Source organism: Peromyscus leucopus, chromosome 4, assembly GCF_004664715.2.
Source record: "Peromyscus leucopus breed LL Stock chromosome 4, UCI_PerLeu_2.1, whole genome shotgun sequence".
Lineage (NCBI taxonomy): Eukaryota > Metazoa > Chordata > Mammalia > Rodentia > Cricetidae > Peromyscus > Peromyscus leucopus.
This window is the reverse complement of record NC_051066.1, coordinates 148,915,570-148,935,408: the sequence shown is the minus strand read 5'-3', so window position 1 is coordinate 148,935,408 and position 19,839 is coordinate 148,915,570. Positions and strand designations below refer to the sequence as shown.

Below are 19,839 nucleotides of genomic sequence, written 5' to 3'. Positions count from 1 at the left end.
AGAACAAAGGAAAGGAAAGGAAAGTACCCTAGCAGAAAGGAGCAGAGCGTCCACAAAAGAGTTTTCCCAAAAGATCCTCCCTCCAACTTGGAGACGGCTCTCAAAGCCTGAGCATCACCAACGGGCTTTCCGGAGAAAGCCGAAAGTGAGAAGCTGTTGACCGAAAATTACCGAGCGTTCACGGAGATAGACGAAGAACTGCGGGAAGGGTCAAGTCGGGCGTCCCGAGAGCCCGAGCTCAGAACGGTCGCCAGGCGGAACCGCTCCGGGAGGGCGGAAGCGGGGGGCGGGACGGTGTCGTGTGGCGGAAGAGGCCCGAGGATTTCCGAAGCGAGCGGAAGCGGCGCTGCCGGGGTCGGGACGAGCCGGAGGCATGGCCGAGGCGTCCTCGGAGCGGGAGGCGGAGGCCGAGGCGCTGGCCGCGGCGCGCGAGCGGAGCCGCCTCTTCCTGAGCGGCCTGGAGCTGGTGCAGCAGGGCGCCGAGGCGCGCGTCTTCCGCGGCCGCTTCCAGGGCCGCGCGGCCGTGGTGAAGCACCGCTTCCCCAAGAGCTACCGGCACCCGGCGCTGGAGGCGCGGCTCGGCCGGCGGAGGACAGTGCAGGAGGCGCGCGCGCTGCTCCGCTGCCGCCGCGCGGGTGAGACGGACGGGACGGGGCTGGACGGGGCTCCGAGGCCGGGGAGACCGGACGGGACGGGGCTGGACGGGGCTCCGAGGCCGGGGAGGCCGGACGGGACGGGGCTGGATGGGGCTCCGAGGCCGGGGAGACCGGACGGGACGGGACTGGATGGGGCTGGACGGGGCTCCGAGGCCGGGGAGGCCGGACGGGACGGGGCTGGATAGGGATCCGAGACCGGGGAGACCGGATGGGACGGGACGGGACTGGACGGGGCTCCGAGGCCGGGGAGACCGGACGGGACGGGGCTGGACGGGGCTCCGAGGCCGGGGAGACCGGACGGGATGGGGCTGGACAGGACCGGGCTCTGAGGCTGAGGAGACCGGACGGAACGGCGATGCTTAGGAACTCACGGCGTAGCACGGGAACGCCATTCTGCTTGGTTCGCGCGCAGCTCCGCAGCTGCCTCTCAACTTGTCCTTTAGCCTCAGTTTCCCCGTTTCTACCGTTTCCGCTTACCGTCCTCCCCCTTCCGTTTGGTAGTTTTAAGCAGCAGGTGCCTTGACAAACCAGGCTCTGCGGATTCAGATTCTAAGCGCTGCTTCCCGCCTGGCCCTTCAGCAAGTCGTTTAGCACCCGACCCCCCCCCCCCCCCCCCCATCTGCGCGCCTCAGTTTCCTTGTGTGTAGCGGGAACCTCAGGGATGTTGTGATCATTAGAGAAGGTCTATGTGTCACATGTTGTATGTTGACAAAGAAGTCAATAAACGTCTGATTTTATTAAATGATTCTTTTTTTTCTTAACATTATTTACACCCCCACCAACAAAACTGCCCTCCAGAGAAACTGAGGCACAAAGGGAAAGTGCCCGAGGTTCCACAGCCACCAGGTGGGCTATCTGTGGCTCAGAAGCGTTGACCCTTTGCTTTTACACTTACTGGTTTTTAGGCGTAGACTCTCACGGGGCACTGATAGGTGCAGGGCATCTGGGGAGACGCCACAGTGACTGGCTTGCCCTAGCGGAGTTAATGGAGTTATAAAGTAGTGTTCATATTTTCTGTCTCACCTTCTTTTATAAGTTTTATCAGACGCAGACGGTGGCTACCATCGTTGACAGGTCTCCAGTTTCTAGGAGAGTCCTGAACGAGGTTGACATTCAGGAGAGACTCCTGGAGTTATAGGAGCTTTTGTTACCACATCACAGTAGTGGAAACTGAGACAGAGAAGCTAGTGGAACCTTGAGGTTTCACAGCTAATGAGGAGGGAGCTGGGATTTGAACCCGCCATTCTGGAAAAAGATGAGTCCGTAAGATGACATGCTACTTAGCCTCCTGCTCGTCAGGAAGAAGCTGTCAGACTGGAGGAAGCTTCCCTTCTGGCTTCTTAAATTCGTTTGGTTTTTTGTAGCATGAATTCCGGTCCTAAGGTGGCTTGAGAAAGGAGGAGCACGCTTTGACACTTGTAGATGTACCCTGGTCTTGTCTCAGGCCATACCTAGTCCTGCAGGGTGTGAGCAGGCAGGCTTCTGGTTAAGATGTCATTTCCACCGTATTCCTACATCTGTTCCAGAGTAAGTAGATTTAGACGAAAAAACTGGCTCCCCTGTTCAGGTGACACCTGCCTTCATAAAGAACGGCTCCCTGTGCAGGTGACACCTGCCTTCATAAAGACCCGCCCCCTGTGCAGGTGATGCCTGCCTTCATAAAGACCAGCTCCCCTGTGCAGGTGACGCCTGCCTTCATAAAGAACGCACTCACTAACCATGTGTGTGTTCCTTACAGGAATAGCTGCTCCGGTTGTCTTCTTCGTGGACTATGCTTCTAACTGCTTGTATATGGAAGAAATCGAAGACTCGGTGACTGTTCGCGATTATATTCAGTCCACTATGGAGACTGAAAAAGACCCCCAGTGCCTCATGGGCTTGGCCAGGAGAATCGGGCAGGTTCTAGCTAGAATGCACGATGAAGACCTCATTCACGGGGACCTCACCACCTCCAACATGCTCCTGAAACGGCCCCTGGAGCAGCTGCACATTGTGCTCATCGACTTCGGGCTGAGTTTTGTTTCGGGACTGCCGGAAGATAAAGGCGTCGACCTCTATGTCCTAGAGAAGGCCTTCCTCAGCACCCACCCCCACACCGAGACTGTGTTTGAAGCCTTTCTGAAGAGCTACGGTGTGTCCTCCAAGAAGTCCAGTCCAGTGCTGAAGAAGTTAGATGAGGTGCGCCTGAGAGGGAGAAAGCGGTCCCTGGTCGGGTAGCTGTAATGACTAGCTCCCAGGGAGAATGCTGTGGATGAGGCTGGACCACAGGCTGTAGGTCTCACAGGGAGAACGCTGTGGTCGAGGCTGGACCGCAGGCTGTGGGGTCTCACAGGGAGAACACTGTGGACGAGGCTAGACCACAGGCTGGGGGGTTGTGTTAAGTGGCCTGTGACAGTGCTGTGCCACCGTCACCTGTGGTTCACTGTTCTCAGGAGCTTAGTGTACATAAGGCCTGTTCTAGGCAGAACTGGGTGAGTAGCCCAGGCTGGCCTCAGACTTGCTGTGTAATTGAGGATAGCCTTGAACTGATCTGCATCCGTTGGAGTATAGGTGTGTGCTGTTACACCTGGTTTATCGATGCCCAGGGATTCACGCATGATAGGCAAGTACTCTACCAACTGAGCAGCATCCCCAGCCCTAGAACTGGGTGTTTGAGATCAGTCCAAACAAGCTTCCCAAACAGCGGCCTGTGGACCTCATGCATGGCAGGTGGCCGTGAGCGGAGAGCAACACTCTCGTCCTGAGGGATAAATGGGGACTCAGCGTGGGATAGCATTTCTCTGTCTGCCCTCTAACCTGGTGGGGTTTTTGTTGTGTGTATGAAGACTGCTTAAAGCCAGTTTAGTGGGGTGTGACCATCACTTTCAGAGAGCAGAGTAGATTGGCTGGGACACGGTGGACTGCTCTCTGAAGCTTGTTCCAGGTGTGTTGTTTTTACACGGGTGTGTTTGGAGTTTGTTATAGAAGGTGTTTTGAGGGCCTGGAGAGGTGGCCTTGTGGTGCTTGCTCTTCCAAAGGACTCCAGTTCCCAGCACTCAGGTTCCAAGGAATCCAGTGCCTGCCTCCGCCTCCTCAGGCACCTAAACTTTCATGAACCTGTCCCTCCTCCCAAATACACATCCACCTAACTAAAAATAGTAAGGATAAATTCTTGAAATATTTTTGAGAGTTGCAGTAAAAAGACGAAAAAAAAAAATAGTACTCCAATGCTGTGAGATGGTCTGTATGTCAAATGTGTTGTCCTGATTGGTCAATAAATAAAACACTGATTGGTCAGTGGCCAGGCAGAAAGTATAGGAGGGACTAACAGAGGAGAATTGAGAGAACAGGAAGGTGGAGAGAGACCCTGCCAGCCACCGCCATGACAAGCCACATGTGAAGATGCCATTAAGCCATGAGTCACGTGGCAAGGTATAGATTTATGGAAATGGATTAATTTAAGATATAAGAACTAGATAGCTAGAAGCCTGAGCCATTAGGCCAAACAGTTTAAATAATATAAGCGTCTGTGTGTTTATTTTATAAGTGGGCTGTCAGACTGCCGGGGTTTGGTGGGACCCGGAGAGACTACACTCCAAACCTTTCTTTTATAGAAAAGCAGGCATGCAGCTTTCAGACAGGTAGAACACAGCACGTGTGGGTTTTCCTGGCTCCATATCTAGGTCTGGAAGCACATGGAGGTCGAGGAGGGAGTTGGTATATCTCAGGTAGTGGGGAGGCAGAGCAGAGATGAAGTGCCTTGCGTTGAAGCTGGTAAGTCCGGTTTACAGAGTGAAAACAGAGTTCTAACTGGACCAGGACTGTTCCATTCACCACAGCTGCTGCTGCCCGAGTGCCCAGCGTGTGACCGATGGCCGGGGGAGGGTGGAGATGCCCCTTCCTGGGTAGCTGTACCAGTGCAGATTAACACTGCCTGCTTTGCCCAGGCCTGCCCTGTTCGGTGCCAGGAGTCTCCATGGCAGCTGTAAAGCAGCTCTGGATGTCTTCACTGAAGACGGATGGTGGGTGGACAGAGGTTGCTGGCCCAGCATCACGGGAAGCAAGAGGTGCTCTTGCTGGATGCCAGAGCCAGTGTTCTTTCACTGAGATTTAGGGGTTTTCTGTGAGGTAAGATCTAAAACCAACCCAAGCTAGCCTCACCACCCAGTGGCTGAGTTGGCTTGTGTGAGCCGCCACACCTGTCTTCCCACTGATTTGACAAGAAGTGAGATAGTGGATATGATGGACGTCGTAAGACACCGATTTGTGTAACATCTTCAAAAACTTCTGTGGGCCAGAGGAGCTGGCAGTAACTTTTCCAACGTGGCTGAGATGGCCTGCCTCAGTTTCTGCACAATAAGGGCTCTTGCATGGAGAAATGACGGATGCACACATACACTGTCAGCAGATCCTAGTGCTCACTGTGCTGGCCTTGAGAGTTGAGGGGAGGACGAGGCTGTACTTGCTTTCCTGTGGGACACAGCACAGAACGGCTCAGTGGTGAGGGACGGTGTGAAGAAAACCAGCAACCTAGCACATTCCAGGGGAAGGGTGGTCACCGCTAAGTTGGTGAGGAGTCCTGTGGGACAAGGCAGTGTGGCTGGCATGCAGCAACGGAGGAGGAGGAGGAGAAAACGTGTGAGGAGATGGAAAGGGTCAGTTCATGCAGGGTCCCCTGTCGAGATAGTTTCCTTTGTGGCCCCCCTAGGGTTTTAAACAGGGTGACTGCTTCACTCTCTTTGGGTGCGTTGGTCACTGGCATGCAGAGAGCTATGGGGCAGGAGTGGAAGTGAGACACTTGACATCCGCCCATCTGTGAGTGGCCTGGGCAGGAAGCTGTGCTGAGCGTGATGTGAACTGCCTGACCCAGGTGCACCTAGCGCCGTGTGGCACTGATGGTGGCCACAGCAGTTAGGACAAATTGTGGCAGGTGTCGGGAGGGAGAGAGGCTGATGCTGGAGGTGATGAGCCTGGTAGGTGGCCCCGCAGGAGTTCAGTCCATCTGCACCCAGTCTTGCCTATGACGGCGAGTGAACTAGCTCAGGGGAGAGTCTCACAGAGGGCCCAGGAGACCTGCCCAGCTGCAGATCCTCGGTCTACATGGGAGCAGGAAGTGTTTGCTGGGATGAGTCCACAGCTGAGTGAAAAGTCTTACCCACTTGTGAAATCTGTCCTCAGGTCACTGGAAGTGGTGGCTGGGACTCAAACCCCAGGTGTGACAGCACCAGCCCGGTTGAGAGTCACTAAAATCTTCACATACATTAAAGCATCTTACAGGAGAAACAGATGCAGACCCACAGCCAAGCCTTAGGCAGAGCTCAGGGAACCCTGTGGAAGAGAGGAAGGAAGGATTGTAGGAGCCAGAAGGTCAAGGACACCACGAGAAAACTCACAGAATCAACTAACTGGGCTCAGGCTTGCAGAGACTGAACCAACAGCTGAGGAGCCGGCATGGGACTGACCTAGGCCCTCTGCATATATGTTACATTGTGTAGCTTGGTCTTCTAGTGGGACTCCCAACAGCTGGGACGGGCTTCTGGGACCCTACTCTTCGTACTGGGTCGCATTCCCCATCCTTAATACATGGGGAGGTGCTTAGTCTTAATGCAACTTGATGTGCCATGTTTTGTTGATGTCCATGGGAGACCTGCCCTTTCCTAAACAGAAACAGAGGAGGCGTGGATTGGGATGTGGGAACAGAAGGGATGGGATGGGGGAGGAACTGGGAAGAGAAGAGGAAGGTGAAATTGTGACCAGGATGTAAAATAAATAAAATTTAAAAAAAAAGAAAATAATAATAAAAGCGTCTCGCAGTAGGCAACAGGCACAGAGGAATGAAGGCGGGCTTAAAGTCCCTGAGTGGCAGGGCCAGGGAAGTACAGCCGGGCACCAACACATGTCCAACCCTGAGAGGCCCCTGGCTAGTATCTCCTACTGTAACTGCTCTTATAGCCAGTCCTTGGGTCCATGAGTGGTGGCTGCCCCTTTAAAACTTGGCGTGGTGGTGGTGCCTCCTGGTAAGTATGCTGGTAAAAGATGATCGGGCCATGCCCACACAGTGCTACTGTACTGATTGGGAAGGTCTTACTTGTGAAGGTGGGGGTGGGGTGTGAGCTGTAGCTTCCAAAGCAAGAGCCAGTGTATTGGCTCCAACGAGGCTTTACAAAAGCAGGCAGCTGTGAGCTGCCATAAGCCATGCTTTGCCAATTTGATTTTTTTTTCGGTTTTTGGAGACAGTTTTTCTATGTAGTCCTGCCTATCCTGGAACTCATTTGGTAGACCAGGTTGGCTTCAAACTCACAGAGATCCACCTGCCTCTACCTCCTAAGTGCTGGGATTAAAGGTGTGTGCCACCACCACCTGGCTCCCAATTTGCCTTTTAAAACTTAAAGATCTGTCTTGGCTATTGAACTTCCAGGCTTGATTAACTTTGCACCCAGGCAAGCCCCTCACTGCCTTCCTGGTCCGGGGGAGGGGGGGCGCTGCCCACCCAGCCCTGATGGACAGGCCCCTCACTAGCAGCCCTCACCAACCATCTGGGCAACTGGAGTATGATGGGGAACCTGACTCCAAGACAGTGTCTGTCTTGTGCCACCAGAGGTCGCTGTTAGCGTCACTCTGTGGAAGATAAGAAAAGCTTCCCTTGCCCTCTCCCCTCCTCCCTCCTGACACTCTCCATCCCTCCTCATCTCCCCCCCCTTCCCCCCCCCCATCGTTCCCTCCACCTCACTGACACCTCAGCTGAGCAGACACCACTTCTCATCATCCTCACTGGCAGACACTTGAGCGGTCACACTCAATGCCACAAGCAAGACACGAGTAGATGGCTCTTCCTGCCCTGATTTCTCCCCCACCCCCCTCTTCACTTGGTCCTCACCTAGGGGCTGGGTGAGCACTTTGGCTGGACTATGGGGCAGCCCCAGTGATGGGGAAGTCCCATTGATGGCCCTGGGGCCCCTGGTCCCTGCTGAACACAGGACTTCCTCCCAGGGCTTCCTGCTCCTGCCTGGCCCCGCGTTCCTCCACACTCAGCAGGCGGATGAACAATTTTTGAAAAGTTTTTAGAAATTTACATTGAGGGTGGGGTGTGCTGTACCACTACATGTGGAGGTCGGGGCACGTGAGTGCTGGCCCTCCTTCCTCCTTGTGAGTTCTGGCTCTTGAACTCACGTCTTCAGGCTTGGCGGCAGGTACACTAACTGCTAAGCCATCTTGCTGGACCCTTTTCAATCCAGCTGTGCTACTCCAATGTTAGGAAGTTGGTGGCCTTTCCATCCTCGTAGCTGCAGGTCTGGCACCTGTGAGCCCTGGTGTCCCCACCTGGAGAGAGGACAGGCAGCTGTGTCTGTGTGTGGTGCGTGTCGTGTCTCTGAGTCACCCTGAGCAGGAGGGAACAGGAAAGGGCTGGGAGAGGTGAGCCAGGAGGTAGAGCAGCAACACCCACAGCAGGATGGCCATCGGAGATGTCCCAAGATGGGACAAGGTGGCCAGGCCTTTGCTATCCCACATCATAGAGTCTCCAGTGGCCTCCCTGGGTTGGAGCGGGAGCTTGAGCAAGGCTCAAGGAGACCCACAGGAGACCCACACCCCAGGGCTTGACAGGTGGAGGCTGACTGCTGTTCCTGCCTGAAACCCCAGTCCTTCCTTGAAGGGGAGCTGAGTCATACATCAGTATACACCACAAAAACAGATGTCACCATTGGAGTGGGACATGGCCACAGTGCTGGGCACACTGCAGTGAGTAAGCATTGCCACTCAGGTGGTGGTGGTTACAGACTGAGGGTGGCCATGGCAGTCCACTGTAAACCGAGTAGCCAGGACAGTTCCTGTTTCCCTTGCTGAAGAATCTGCATTTCTAACAAGCTGAGAAGCAAAGGGATGCCAAGAGGAAAGCTGAAATGCATGCTGGGAGGGCAGGAGGCAGCAGCGAAGCTGAGATGCATGCTGGGAGGGCAGGAGATAGCATCTTCCAGAAGAAGGGGTTGAGTCAGCTTTCCCCAGAGTTCTCAGACACCCTGGGCTTCCTACAGAGCCAACCCCAATTGCCACTGCACAACGCACTATTTGTCTGGGAAATCCCTGGGGAGGGTCAGGCTCCTCCTTGATAGAGGGGTGGCACATGACCACTACGCAATGAGACACCAGGGCAGATCTGCCGAGATGCCTCCTTTGGAGGATTTGCTTGTGGTAGGAGAGGACGCGAGGGCTCTCTCTCCCTATCCAGACACATCCCCCTCAACAATTCCTGCTTTTATTTACTTTCTTTTTAGGGGGCAGGGTTTGAGACAGGGTCTCACTATGTAGCCCTGCCTGTCCTGGAACTCACTATGTAGACCAGGCTGGCCTTGAACTCACAGAGATCCGCCTGCCTCTGCCTCCCGAGTGCTGGGATTAAAGGCTAGCACCACCACTGCCCGGCTGCCATCTTGAGATTTTTGAGGCCACAACAAAGGCAGTCTGGGTGGGGAAGATAATGGTGTGCAGAGGCAGGTGGAGAGTGAACCTGCCCTCTGCCATTTGACTTCGTCCCAGCTCCATTCTCTGTCTCACGGCACGTGGAAGTAAGCATCTTCTTATTACTCACGTACAGGCCATTGTCGGAAGGCTTTTGGTGACCTGAAGTCCAAAGAATTTGAACCCAGGCAGAGAACTCGCAGGCCTGAGGAGCCATGCTTGTCTCCAGCACCTGCTGTCTTATTTGGCTGTGTTGGGACTTTGGGAAACATAGCCACATCCATTTAGACCAAAGTCAGGGCCAAAGGAAGACCATTCCAGACTCAGATCACGGCCACTCAAGGCCTGGCCCATCTTTCTCCGGCTGCCTCTGTGAGCTGGAGAGTCCGGGTTTCCTTGGGCCTCAGTGTTCCCACCTGTGAGGTGAAGCACTTGGTGGGGGTGAGACATTGCTGCAGCTGCAGAGCTCCTGGCTGGACCCAGGCTGTCTGCAGCTGCCAGTGTAGGATGGTAGGGTGGGTCCAGAAACCCAGGGAGTCAGTGTTCCTATGGAAACAGCATCAGGAGAGAGCCTTGTGGGCCCTGTCCCACTCGCCCCTTTGTGAGGGTACTGTGTGCTCCCCTCACCCCAGCTCCATCCCTCCTCCCTGTCCTGCATTCAGGCCAACAATCCTGCCATAGTGTCCTCACAGAACATGAGAGGGAAGAGGAAGTTGTCCCATCTTGCGCCTCTTCACCTGTGTGGTTCTTCCTCAGGAGCCTCTGAGAGAAGGCATTTTGCAGGCCTTCCTGGGGTCTCCTAGGTGCCTCTAAATCACCTCACAGTTCCACACTTCCTCTCTGTCTCACTCCACATTCATCATGGCAGCTCCCACCCTGGACCCTTGTGAGATTAAGCTTTAATTGTGAACTTAACCTAGTATCAGTTGGGAAGAGAGTCTTAGTGAGGATTATACACATTGGGTCATGTGGACGTGTCTAGGGTGAGGGGTTGTCACAGTTAATCGACATGGGAAGACCCAGACCACTGTGGGCAGCACTGTTCCCTTGGCCAGGGACCTGCACTATGTGGAGACATCCAGCGGAGCACCAGGAGCAAGCACACTTGCGTTCCTTTCTCTCTGCTTCTTACCGGATGAGATGTGACCAGCTGCCCCATGCTCTCGCTGTTGTGAATTCCCTAAAATAATAGATTAAACCTGGAACTGCAGCTAAACTACGCTGTCTCCCCTAAGCTGCGTTTTGTCGCTGTGTTTTGCCAGCACTCCTGTGACGCTGTCTTCAGCTCAGAGCATCCAGGCCAGCCGCTTAGGAAGGACAGTGACTTGGCTGTTCCAGGAAGGATGGGCAGGTTCTGTGTCCTGCACTTGGTGATGGTTGACCATAGATCACACGTGTTCTCTCTGTGTTTCTCTGCTACCAAAACTTGTGAGGAAGTGAACAGGACCTACCACTGCTTATTGGAGAGTATCAAAGATTGATGATGTGAGCCTTCCTCCCACACATGCATGCACATTCAGACACATATACATGCATGCATGTATATACACACACATACACATTTGCATGTATATACACATACATTTACATATACATATACACATTATATACACACATGCATATACACACATTATATACACACATGAATGCATTAAAAATATACATATACACATTCAAATATACACCACACACATACCATGCACATACTTGAAAATGAAAATACATCATGTAATACATATATAAACTTATATACACCACACACACACACACACACACACACACACACACACACACACACACATACACACACACAGAGCGCTCACACAAGCCATACACAGGCCCCGCCTACCCACTGACTTCTCTGCTGGAGGCCAAGCAGAATGTAATCCTGGCCTGGGGTTTGGAACAAAAAACAATGAGATTGCTGAGGGTCTGGTGCGATCAAAGGCCACTTGTGTGTAGCCTCCCCGTCTACCAGGAGCCAGGGTACAGCCCTCCCCATAGGAAGGAAGGCCCCCAAGGATGAGCCGGGGGCCCCCCAGGCCACTAGGGGGGCCACTAATCCCAGCCCCCACCTGCGGGCTCTGCTGGGACCTGCCTCAAAGCCAATATTGCTCTTGGAAGCTTCAAGCCATGTCACACTGGGAGATGCTGACAGTGGTACAGCGTAGGGCGGGGAGGAGCGGTCCGTCGTCATGGGAAGGAAAGCCGAAGTGGCTGCCAATGCCCCCCCCTCCCCACACTGCCCGCTCGGTTTCAAGCGTTCAGCGCTGTCGGGCTTGCAGCACAGTCCCAGGTTGGTCTCCTTTCTTCCCTTTCTACCCACTCCTCTCTCTTTGAGGAGGGTCTCACCGTGTAGCCCAGACTAGCCTCCAACTTGTGACTCCCCTGCCTCATTTCTCCAAGTGCTGTCCTAGCCCTCTGACGTCGGTTTCCCATAGGAAGCGCTTCAGCGCTCTTGAAACAGTTTCACTGATCGGGGAGTCCCTCAGAAGACATAGGTGTTCCTCTCTCCGACATTACCAGCATGGTAGCAGGACAGATGCCTTGAGTTACTTCTAGTTTGTCCTGGTGGAACGGGGCCAGCCCGGTCTGGCCTCTTGGGACAGTGTGGCCAAGGGTGAGCTGCACAGGCCTCAGACACAATGGCAGTCTCTGAGCTTCAGTCTCTTGCTCTGTAAGGAGGGCCATTGAAGCCACCTGGGAGGCCATGGACTCATGAAATAAGAGGAGCCAGGGATCACTGAGCGAGGCAGGGGCTGGAAGGGCTTGATCTGCCTCCTGACCACCCTTCCTGGGAAGACAGAGAGAGACAAGAGTTCTCCCTCAGTGTAGGCCGTCTCCCAATGTTCATAAGCTGCAGGCCGGCCCTGGCTGTCCCTCGGCTGCAGGCTGGCTCTGGGTGTCCCTCATCTGCAGGCTGGCTCTGGGTGTCCCTCATCTGCAGGCTGGCTTTGGGTGTCCCTCGGCTGCAGGCTGGCTTTGGGTGTCCCTCGGCTGCAGGCTGGCTCTGGGTGTCCCTCAGCTGCAGGCTGGCTCTGGGTGTCCCTCAGCTGTAGGCTGGATCTGGAAATAGGCTTCTGAGCTCACTACTACAGAGTTATTGTTGCTACATTTGAGCCACAGGACAGAAACTTCTGTTCTAAGACCAGACACCCTGTCCTAATGTCTCAGCTTGTTCTGAAACAGGGGAGCCCACCCAGGATTCCCTTTGATACTCCCTGGTCCCAGCTAAGTGCACTTGGACCTTAGGGAGTGGGTCAGTTTGTATCCACCCACCCACCTCAGCCTGAAAGATCCAAAGTGCCCTTTGCAGGCGTGGCCTCCCTCCTCCAGGTTGTCTGTTCCCTTTGATGATGCCGAACTGGGCTGGCTGGGGTCATGGGAGGAGGTTTCATCACAGCCTGGGACAGGTCCACTGGGAAGTCCCTTGCCCCCTGGGATTTACAGGAATGCTGTAGCTCGGCTGGGTTGGGGGTGAGCCTGGGGCTCTCAAGGCTTCTCAGGCCAGCACGTTCACTGTGACACGGGCTGTGCTGTCTCTCCCTTCCTGCATATCACTTGGCATTATAGACTTGAGTAAATTTTATTTTAAAGGGGGCTTTGAAAAGCCCCAGATGAAATCAATTTTTAAAAATTCACTTACTTGCCCAAAGTCAAAAGTAACTGTGAGAATGAATGAACATTGCCGGACAGTGGGGGCGCACGACTTTAATCCCAGCACCCTGAAGGCAGAGGCTGAGGGATCTCTGAGTTCAAGGCCAGCCTGGTCTGTAGAGTTCCAGGACAATCAGGGACACACACACACACACACACACACACACACACACACACACACACGAATAAAGGAACGTACCATAGTACCATGTGATTCTGGCAAGAGACCAAATTCCGCAGCCCCAGTCCAAGTCTGTAATTCCAGTTCTCAAGAGCCTGAGGCAGGAGGATTGCTGTAAGCTCAAGGCCAACCTGATCTACAAATCTGTCAGTAAAGTCACTGCCAGTGTAAACTGAGGACTGAATTTGTTCCCGAGCACCTACATAAAAAGCCAGCCTTATTGGTATGCCCTGTAATCCTGGTGCCAGGGAGGCAGAAACAGGAGGATCTTTGTGCCTGCCAGCCTGTCCTGATTGGTGAGCCTCAGGTCCCAGTGAGACATCAATCACAAAGAGTAACTGAACAGTGTCAACCTCTGCCCTCCACACACACACAAGTGCATACAAACATCCATACGCACATGTGTACATACATACAGTCCCCCCTCACACACACACACACAGGCACATAATGCTCAAAGTAACGCCATTCCTATAAGCCAAAAATGAAAATTGTCCTAATATCTGTCAACTGATGAATGAATAAGAAAGTGTGTTACATCACACAGTGGAATATTATTTAACTATGGAAAAGAATGATGTGCCAATGCACACTAAGACAGGGGTAAGTATGGCGAGTATGTTGATTAGGGAACACAGACAGCAAAGGGCCCACACTATCTGATTCTATTGATGAGAAAAGTCCAGAACAAACAGAGCTCTAGAGATGGGAAGTACATTCCCAGTTGCCAGGGGCTGGGGCATGACTGTTAACAGTGTGGCGCTTCATGGCAGGGGAGAGGTAGGCATGGGCATCTCTAAATCTCCCAGGGGTCCCCACATGCATGCAAGGTCGGGAACCACCATGCTGGGCATTTCAAGGGTGCTGAAGGTGAGGATCAGGCCGAGGGTGAGCACACACAACCTGCTGAAGTTTGCAGTACCTGCAAACACCCGGGATGGGGAGACACACGCTAGCTGGAAGGGCACTGTCCACGCTGCCACTCACATCAGTGACCTCATGCCTAAGAAACACACACACAACTGTCCTCTGGTGTCTGTGGCTCTGGAACCACGATGGGTGGTTGAATGGGGACATCATGAGCCTATGAATATAGAGAGTCAGCCACACTGTGGGTCCGTGGCTGCACAGGGCTTGGCATGTGAACTCAGGCTATACCACTGTGCTTTGAGTCCCCATTTTGTGTTCTTGGACAAGTCCCTTGGGCCCTTTGTATCGGTCTTCCCCTCCGTAAGAAGAGGGCTGAGCTGGGCTCCACATACACACTCAGGGAGTGCTGGCTGTTGGTATTCATGAGTAAGAAAGGTTGAAATCGACACTCAGGAGCACATCACAAACATCAGAGGTATCATTTAATCCCTGCCTGAGTTGCCTTTCTGTTGCTTTGATGAAACACTCTGGCCAAAGAGAGCGTAGGGGAGAAAAGAGTTTATTTCATCTTACGCTTCCAGGTCACAGTCCATCACTTAGGGAAGGAACTTGGAGCAGAAACCACTGAAGAATGCTGCTCACAGGCTCACTTGCTCTGTGGCTCATGCTCAGCCAGCTTTTTTATACATCCCAGGACCACCTGCCTAGGGAATATGGTGCCGCCCACAGTGGGCTGGGCCCTCTTATGTCAACTATCAATCAAGACAGTCCCTCACAGAGATGCCCACAGGCCATCCTGATCTGGGAAATCCCTCAACTGAAAATTCCTTCTTAGGTGACCCTAAGCTGTGTCAAATGGACAGTCAAAACAGACTCTGCCAGTTGCCTCCAGCAGCCTGAACTGTAGTTACATATTCCCATAAAGCTCTTACCTGAATTAAATATACAGAAGACCTCTTGTGACAAAACTCATGAGGACCCTGACACCATGACCAGCACAAAGGAGTCAAATTCATAAAATCTACTGTGGTGATATTTTGAACAAATAAAATTTGCCTGAAGATCAGCGGACAGAACAAGCCCCTAGATTAAACACAGAGGCCAGGCAGTGGTGGCACACACCTTTAATCCTAGCCCTTAGGATTAAAGAGAGGCAGAGATCCATCTGGATCTCTGTGAGTTCAAGGCCACACTGGGCTACATGAAATTGATTCAGTCTAAAAGAGAAACAGAGCCAGGCAGTGGTGGCACACAACTTTAATCCCAGTACTTGGGGTCACACACCCTTAATCCCAGCACTAGGAAGATGGAGACAGGAAGTGATATGGCAGAGAAGGGAATACAAGGCGGGAGGAGACAGGAGCTCTGGCTCTTTCAGGCTGAGGAGTTGGTGAGGTAAGAGGTGGTGGCTGTGGATTGCTCTGCTCTTCTGATCTTTCAGCTTTCACCCTGATATCCGGCTCCTGGTTTTTATTATAAGATCATTTAGGATTTGTGCAACAATCAATTTTCTTCATTTTACTTGTTCTTTTTTCTGGGGGTAGGGATGGGGGTGGTGTTATGTGGCCTAGCCTAGCCTCAAGCTTACCCTGTAGCTGAGGCTGGCCTTGAACTCCTGATCCTCCTGCCTCTACTTCCCAAGTGATGGTAGTGCAGGTACATGTGCACACAACAGCAAGCTTTTACTCTATTTCCTGTTAGAACTTCGGTAGGTTCTAATTTTATAAATTTTTTTTAAAAGGTACTTTTCATGAAATCACAAGAACTTGAGTTCGAATCCAGCTCTGGTGAGGCAAAGAGGTGAATCCCTCAAGCTCACCGGCAGCAGACCAATTGATGAACTCCAGGCTGAGAGCAATTGAGGAAGACACCACTGTCAACCTCTGGCTCTACATTCACGTATGCACAAGCACCTGCATACAACTGCACACACATACACGCGCGCACGCGCGCGTACACACACACACACACACACACACACACACACACACACACACACTCCACACCACCAGGTTGGGCCTAGTCCCATACTCCCATGTTATTTGAGCTTGAGCAACAGGATACCCCCCTTTCCCACCCCTGAGACTGGATCTTCCTAGGTCGACCAGGCTGGTCTTGAGCTCTCCATCCTCTCCCTCAGCCTCACAAGTTCTGGGGCCACAAGCTCGCGCCTCCATGCCTGATACAGTCTCACCTGGCCCCGTGAGATGCTCTGAAGTCCCTCTCTTCTACGCAGCAATATTGAAAGTCACTTTTGGCAATGCTGCACTTCTGGTTGATACAGGAAGTTAACGAGATATTACGTAGGCTCTGGAGAGACGGCTTAGCCCTTAAAAGCTGAGGCTTGCAACCAAGAGAGTCGGCTTCCACTCCACCACCCCCACCCCACCAGGAAAGAGGTGTTCTAAGATGCAAAATAACCCGTGACAACAATTGGCAGGGAGCCAAGGACATGAAGGAGTCCAAAGGAAATAGGGTTTTGAGCACGTACGTACATACGTACGTACGTGTGTGTGTGTGTGTGTGTGTGTGTGTGTGTGTGTGTGTGGTTTGTGTGCATGTGTACATGTGTAGGTGAACCTGTGTCTATGGGTGTATGTGCATGTGTTTGGGTGCATGTGTGTGGAGGCCTGAGGTTGCACTGAGAATCTTCCCCTATCACTCTCCACCTTACTCAACGAGGCGGGGTCTCTCACTTGACCCCAGAGCTCGCCGGTATGGCTAGTCTTACTCTGGGTACCCTCTGTCTCCACCTTCTGAGCCGTCATCCCCATGTGATATTTACATGGGTTCTGGGGATCTGAACTCTGGTTCTCAAGCTTGCCTAGCAGATGCTTTGTCCACTGAGCCAGCACCCACGGAACTGCCTGTTAGCAGAAGTGGCAAGATCATTGCAGCAGCGAAAAGCCCCTGCTGCTCCTGTTCCAGACCAGCTGCCCAAGAGCAAGAACCTCGCCACAGGCAGCCAAGGAGCCAGCCATGTGCCCCGCTGCCAGACTGGCATGGACAAAGGCCACTTACAAAGGAGGTCTGCCGCCCGGTATTGTGGGGTTCACCATGCACAACGACAAGACACGGAGGGGAAGGGATGGAGTGAGTGAGGACCCCTGGGGAGGAAGGGGCCTCTCTCAAGAGCAAGGCACTGCAGGAGTGGGGGCAAAGAGGCCTGAGAACTGAGGGGAGGCTGAGGTGGTGCACATCCACCTTGCTGTTTCAACGTCGGCACAGCGGCCGCGCCTTAGTCTGCTGCTATTTCAGCCAGCAACTGCAACTCTGCACTTGCAGACCTGGTGCCCAGACTGCAGCCTGGCGGGAATCCTGTTCCTGCAAGCACCAATTCTGTTGCACCGCTAAAGGTATCTTTAACTAAACCTCTATCATTCTATTTACAAATAAGACTCAAGATTCAAAGGCTGGGGTGAAAACCTGCTAGCTCAGAGAGGCTGGGTTGCAATTAGCTGACCTCCCCTCCTTGCTGGCGTCTCTGAAAGACCTACGCTTCTGCTTCTTCAAACCAGAAAAGGCTGCAGCACTCCAAACCCCACCCTACTAATTCCCGTGTCTCTCTGTCTCTCCCAGATGCCCTCTGATGCTCTATGATTACTCTCTGTCAACTAGTTGCTAACGCAGCCTCCAAGGTTAATTTTATTTAATTAACACAAATGCAAACTGTGTCCTTGCTCCCAAGAACTGCAGCAATCAGAGGCTGAGTCAAGTGTGGTGTATCTAAGAAACAACTTTTCGCGGTGTTTCAGGCCTTCAAAAATTGGCAGGGTCACATCCCTGCCACTATCAAATGAATGACAGCAGTGCTAGCTAGAAGACTCTTCCAGCGCCAGGATGTGAATGAGGTGGCTGTTCTTTGGTGGGAACAGGTGACCTCCCAACAATCATAGAAACCTATGGCAACTCAGCCTTACAGGAGGGAGGCACCTCCTGCCCATTCTAATACACACGCTGGCTTCCCCTGTGCTCAGGTCCCATCCTGCTGCAGGATGAGTCCAGCTCCTTCTTCCAAGCATTTGAAGCCAGAGGCAACTGAGGCTTCACAGAGGCTGAGGCCTGACTCAGCGGGGGTCAGTGAAGACTGAGCTCCCCCTTTAAAGGGAAATGGGGTGAACACCTTCCTCTGCTGACCCTTCACACAGAATGTCCACAGTGTGTTTGAAAATTAACAAACAAAATGTGACTGGGGCTGGAGAGCTAGCTCTGTTAGTAATAGTGCACACTGCTCTTGCAGAGGATCAGAGTTCAGTCCTTAGCACACACGCCAGGCGGCTCATGACCAAACTACTTGTAACTTCAGTTCCAGGGAATTCTGATGCCCTCTCCTGGCCTCTATGGACACTCCTATGGCAGACACTTACATAGACACAGAAATAAAAGTAAATATTAAAAAAAAATGTGACCATCAACAGACAGAGCACACAGAGGGGAAAGGCAGAAAAGTGGGGAAGAACCTGAAAGTCGCATGCTAACACCAGGCACTCTGAAAGGTTGGAAGGACAGGAGAAAGCGTGGGGAGAAGGAAACATTTGGCGGAGAATGGGGGGGTCCATGTCACAGCTGGAAGGAAGCATGTGGGGGAGAATGGGGTCCATGTCACAGCTGGAAGGAAACATTTGAGGGGAGAATGGCTGGGTCCATGTCACAGCTAGAAGGAAATATTTGGGGAAGAATGGGGGGCCCACATCACAGCTGGAAGGAAATATTTGGGGGACAATGGGGGGGTCCCTGTCACAGCTGGAAGGAAGCATTTGAGGGGAGAATGGCTGGGTCCATTCACAGCTGGAAGTATTTTGGGGAGAATGGGGGCCCACATCACAGCTGGAAGGAAACATTTGGGGGAGAATGGGGGTCCATGTCACAGCTGGAAGGAAACATTTGTGGGGAGAATAGCTGGCTCCATGTCACAGCTGGAAGGAAGCATTTGGGGGGGAATGGGGTACCACATCACAGCTGGAAGGAAAAATTTGGGGGAGAATGGTTGTGTCCATGTCACAGATGAAAGGAAGCATTTGGGGGAGAATGGGGACCCACATCACAGCTGGAAGGAAGTATTTGGAGGACAATGGGGGTCCCTGTCACAGCTGGAAGGAAGCATTTGGGGGAGAATTTCATAGTTGGAGAAGACATGTTTCCACAGGTCAGAAAACCTCAGTGGACTTCGAAGAAAGAGACACAGAGGAACCCTGGGCCAAACTCAGACTAAGGCCACGACACCAAGAGATCTTCCTCAACAGCCAGAGTTAAGATGGACACCATCAGCAGGGAATGGCGATTAAAAAGTGGCGAATTTGTTACTGGAATCATGGGAGACATCAGCACAAAGGCCCTCCCCCTTCCTATTTCTCTTTTTTGTGTATTTTTTATTTTATTACGAGAGAGAGAGAGAGAGAGAGAGAGAGAGAGAGAGAGAGAGAGAGAGATCACCACGTGTGTGTGGAGATCAGAGGACAACTTGCCAGAGTCATTGCTCTCCTTCTACCCTCTGGGTCCCAGGGATCAAGCTCATGTCCCCAGGCTTGGTGTTGCCTTCACCTGCTGAGCCATCTTACGTATTTTTTTCTTTTCTTTTCTTTCTTTCTTTCTTTCTTTCTTTTTTTTTTTTGGTTTTTTGAGACAGGGTTTCTCTGTGTAGTTTTGGTGACTGTCCTGGAACTCATTCTGTAGACCAGGCTGGCCTCGAGCTCACAGAGATTCGCTTGGCTCTGCCTCCCAAGTGCTGAGATTAAAGGCGTGCGCCACCACCGTCCAGCTCATCTTATGTATTTTTAATCATTGCATATGTGCTATGATGTGTGTGTGGAGGCATGCGTGAACCACAGCACATGTGGTCAGAAATCAGCATTGGTGTTCCTCATCACCTTCTCCCTTGTTTGAGAGAATAGTAAATGAATGTGGCTATACTGAAGTCAGTCGTGTTAATAAGATCTTGGGCTTTCTAAGTCTGAAGTTGAGACAAATACCGCAGCTCTGCCGTGACTCTTAATGTCTGCAGAATAGCAGCAACATTAGAAATAGATGAGGAAAAGGAGCACA

At 52.6% G+C, this 19,839-nt stretch overlaps 1 protein-coding gene across 1 annotated transcript; it reads left to right on the top strand.

Annotated features, from left to right (window-relative positions):
• Positions 1-203: 203 nt before the first annotated feature.
• Positions 204-3,837, top strand: Tp53rk (TP53 regulating kinase). The gene is made up of 2 exons (XM_028868637.2): positions 204-635; positions 2,395-3,837. The coding sequence occupies exons 1-2, from the start codon at positions 374-376 to the stop codon at positions 2,871-2,873; spliced, it is 741 nt and encodes a 246-aa protein (XP_028724470.1). The 5' UTR covers positions 204-373; the 3' UTR covers positions 2,874-3,837.
• The last annotated feature ends 16,002 nt before the right edge of the window (positions 3,838-19,839 follow it).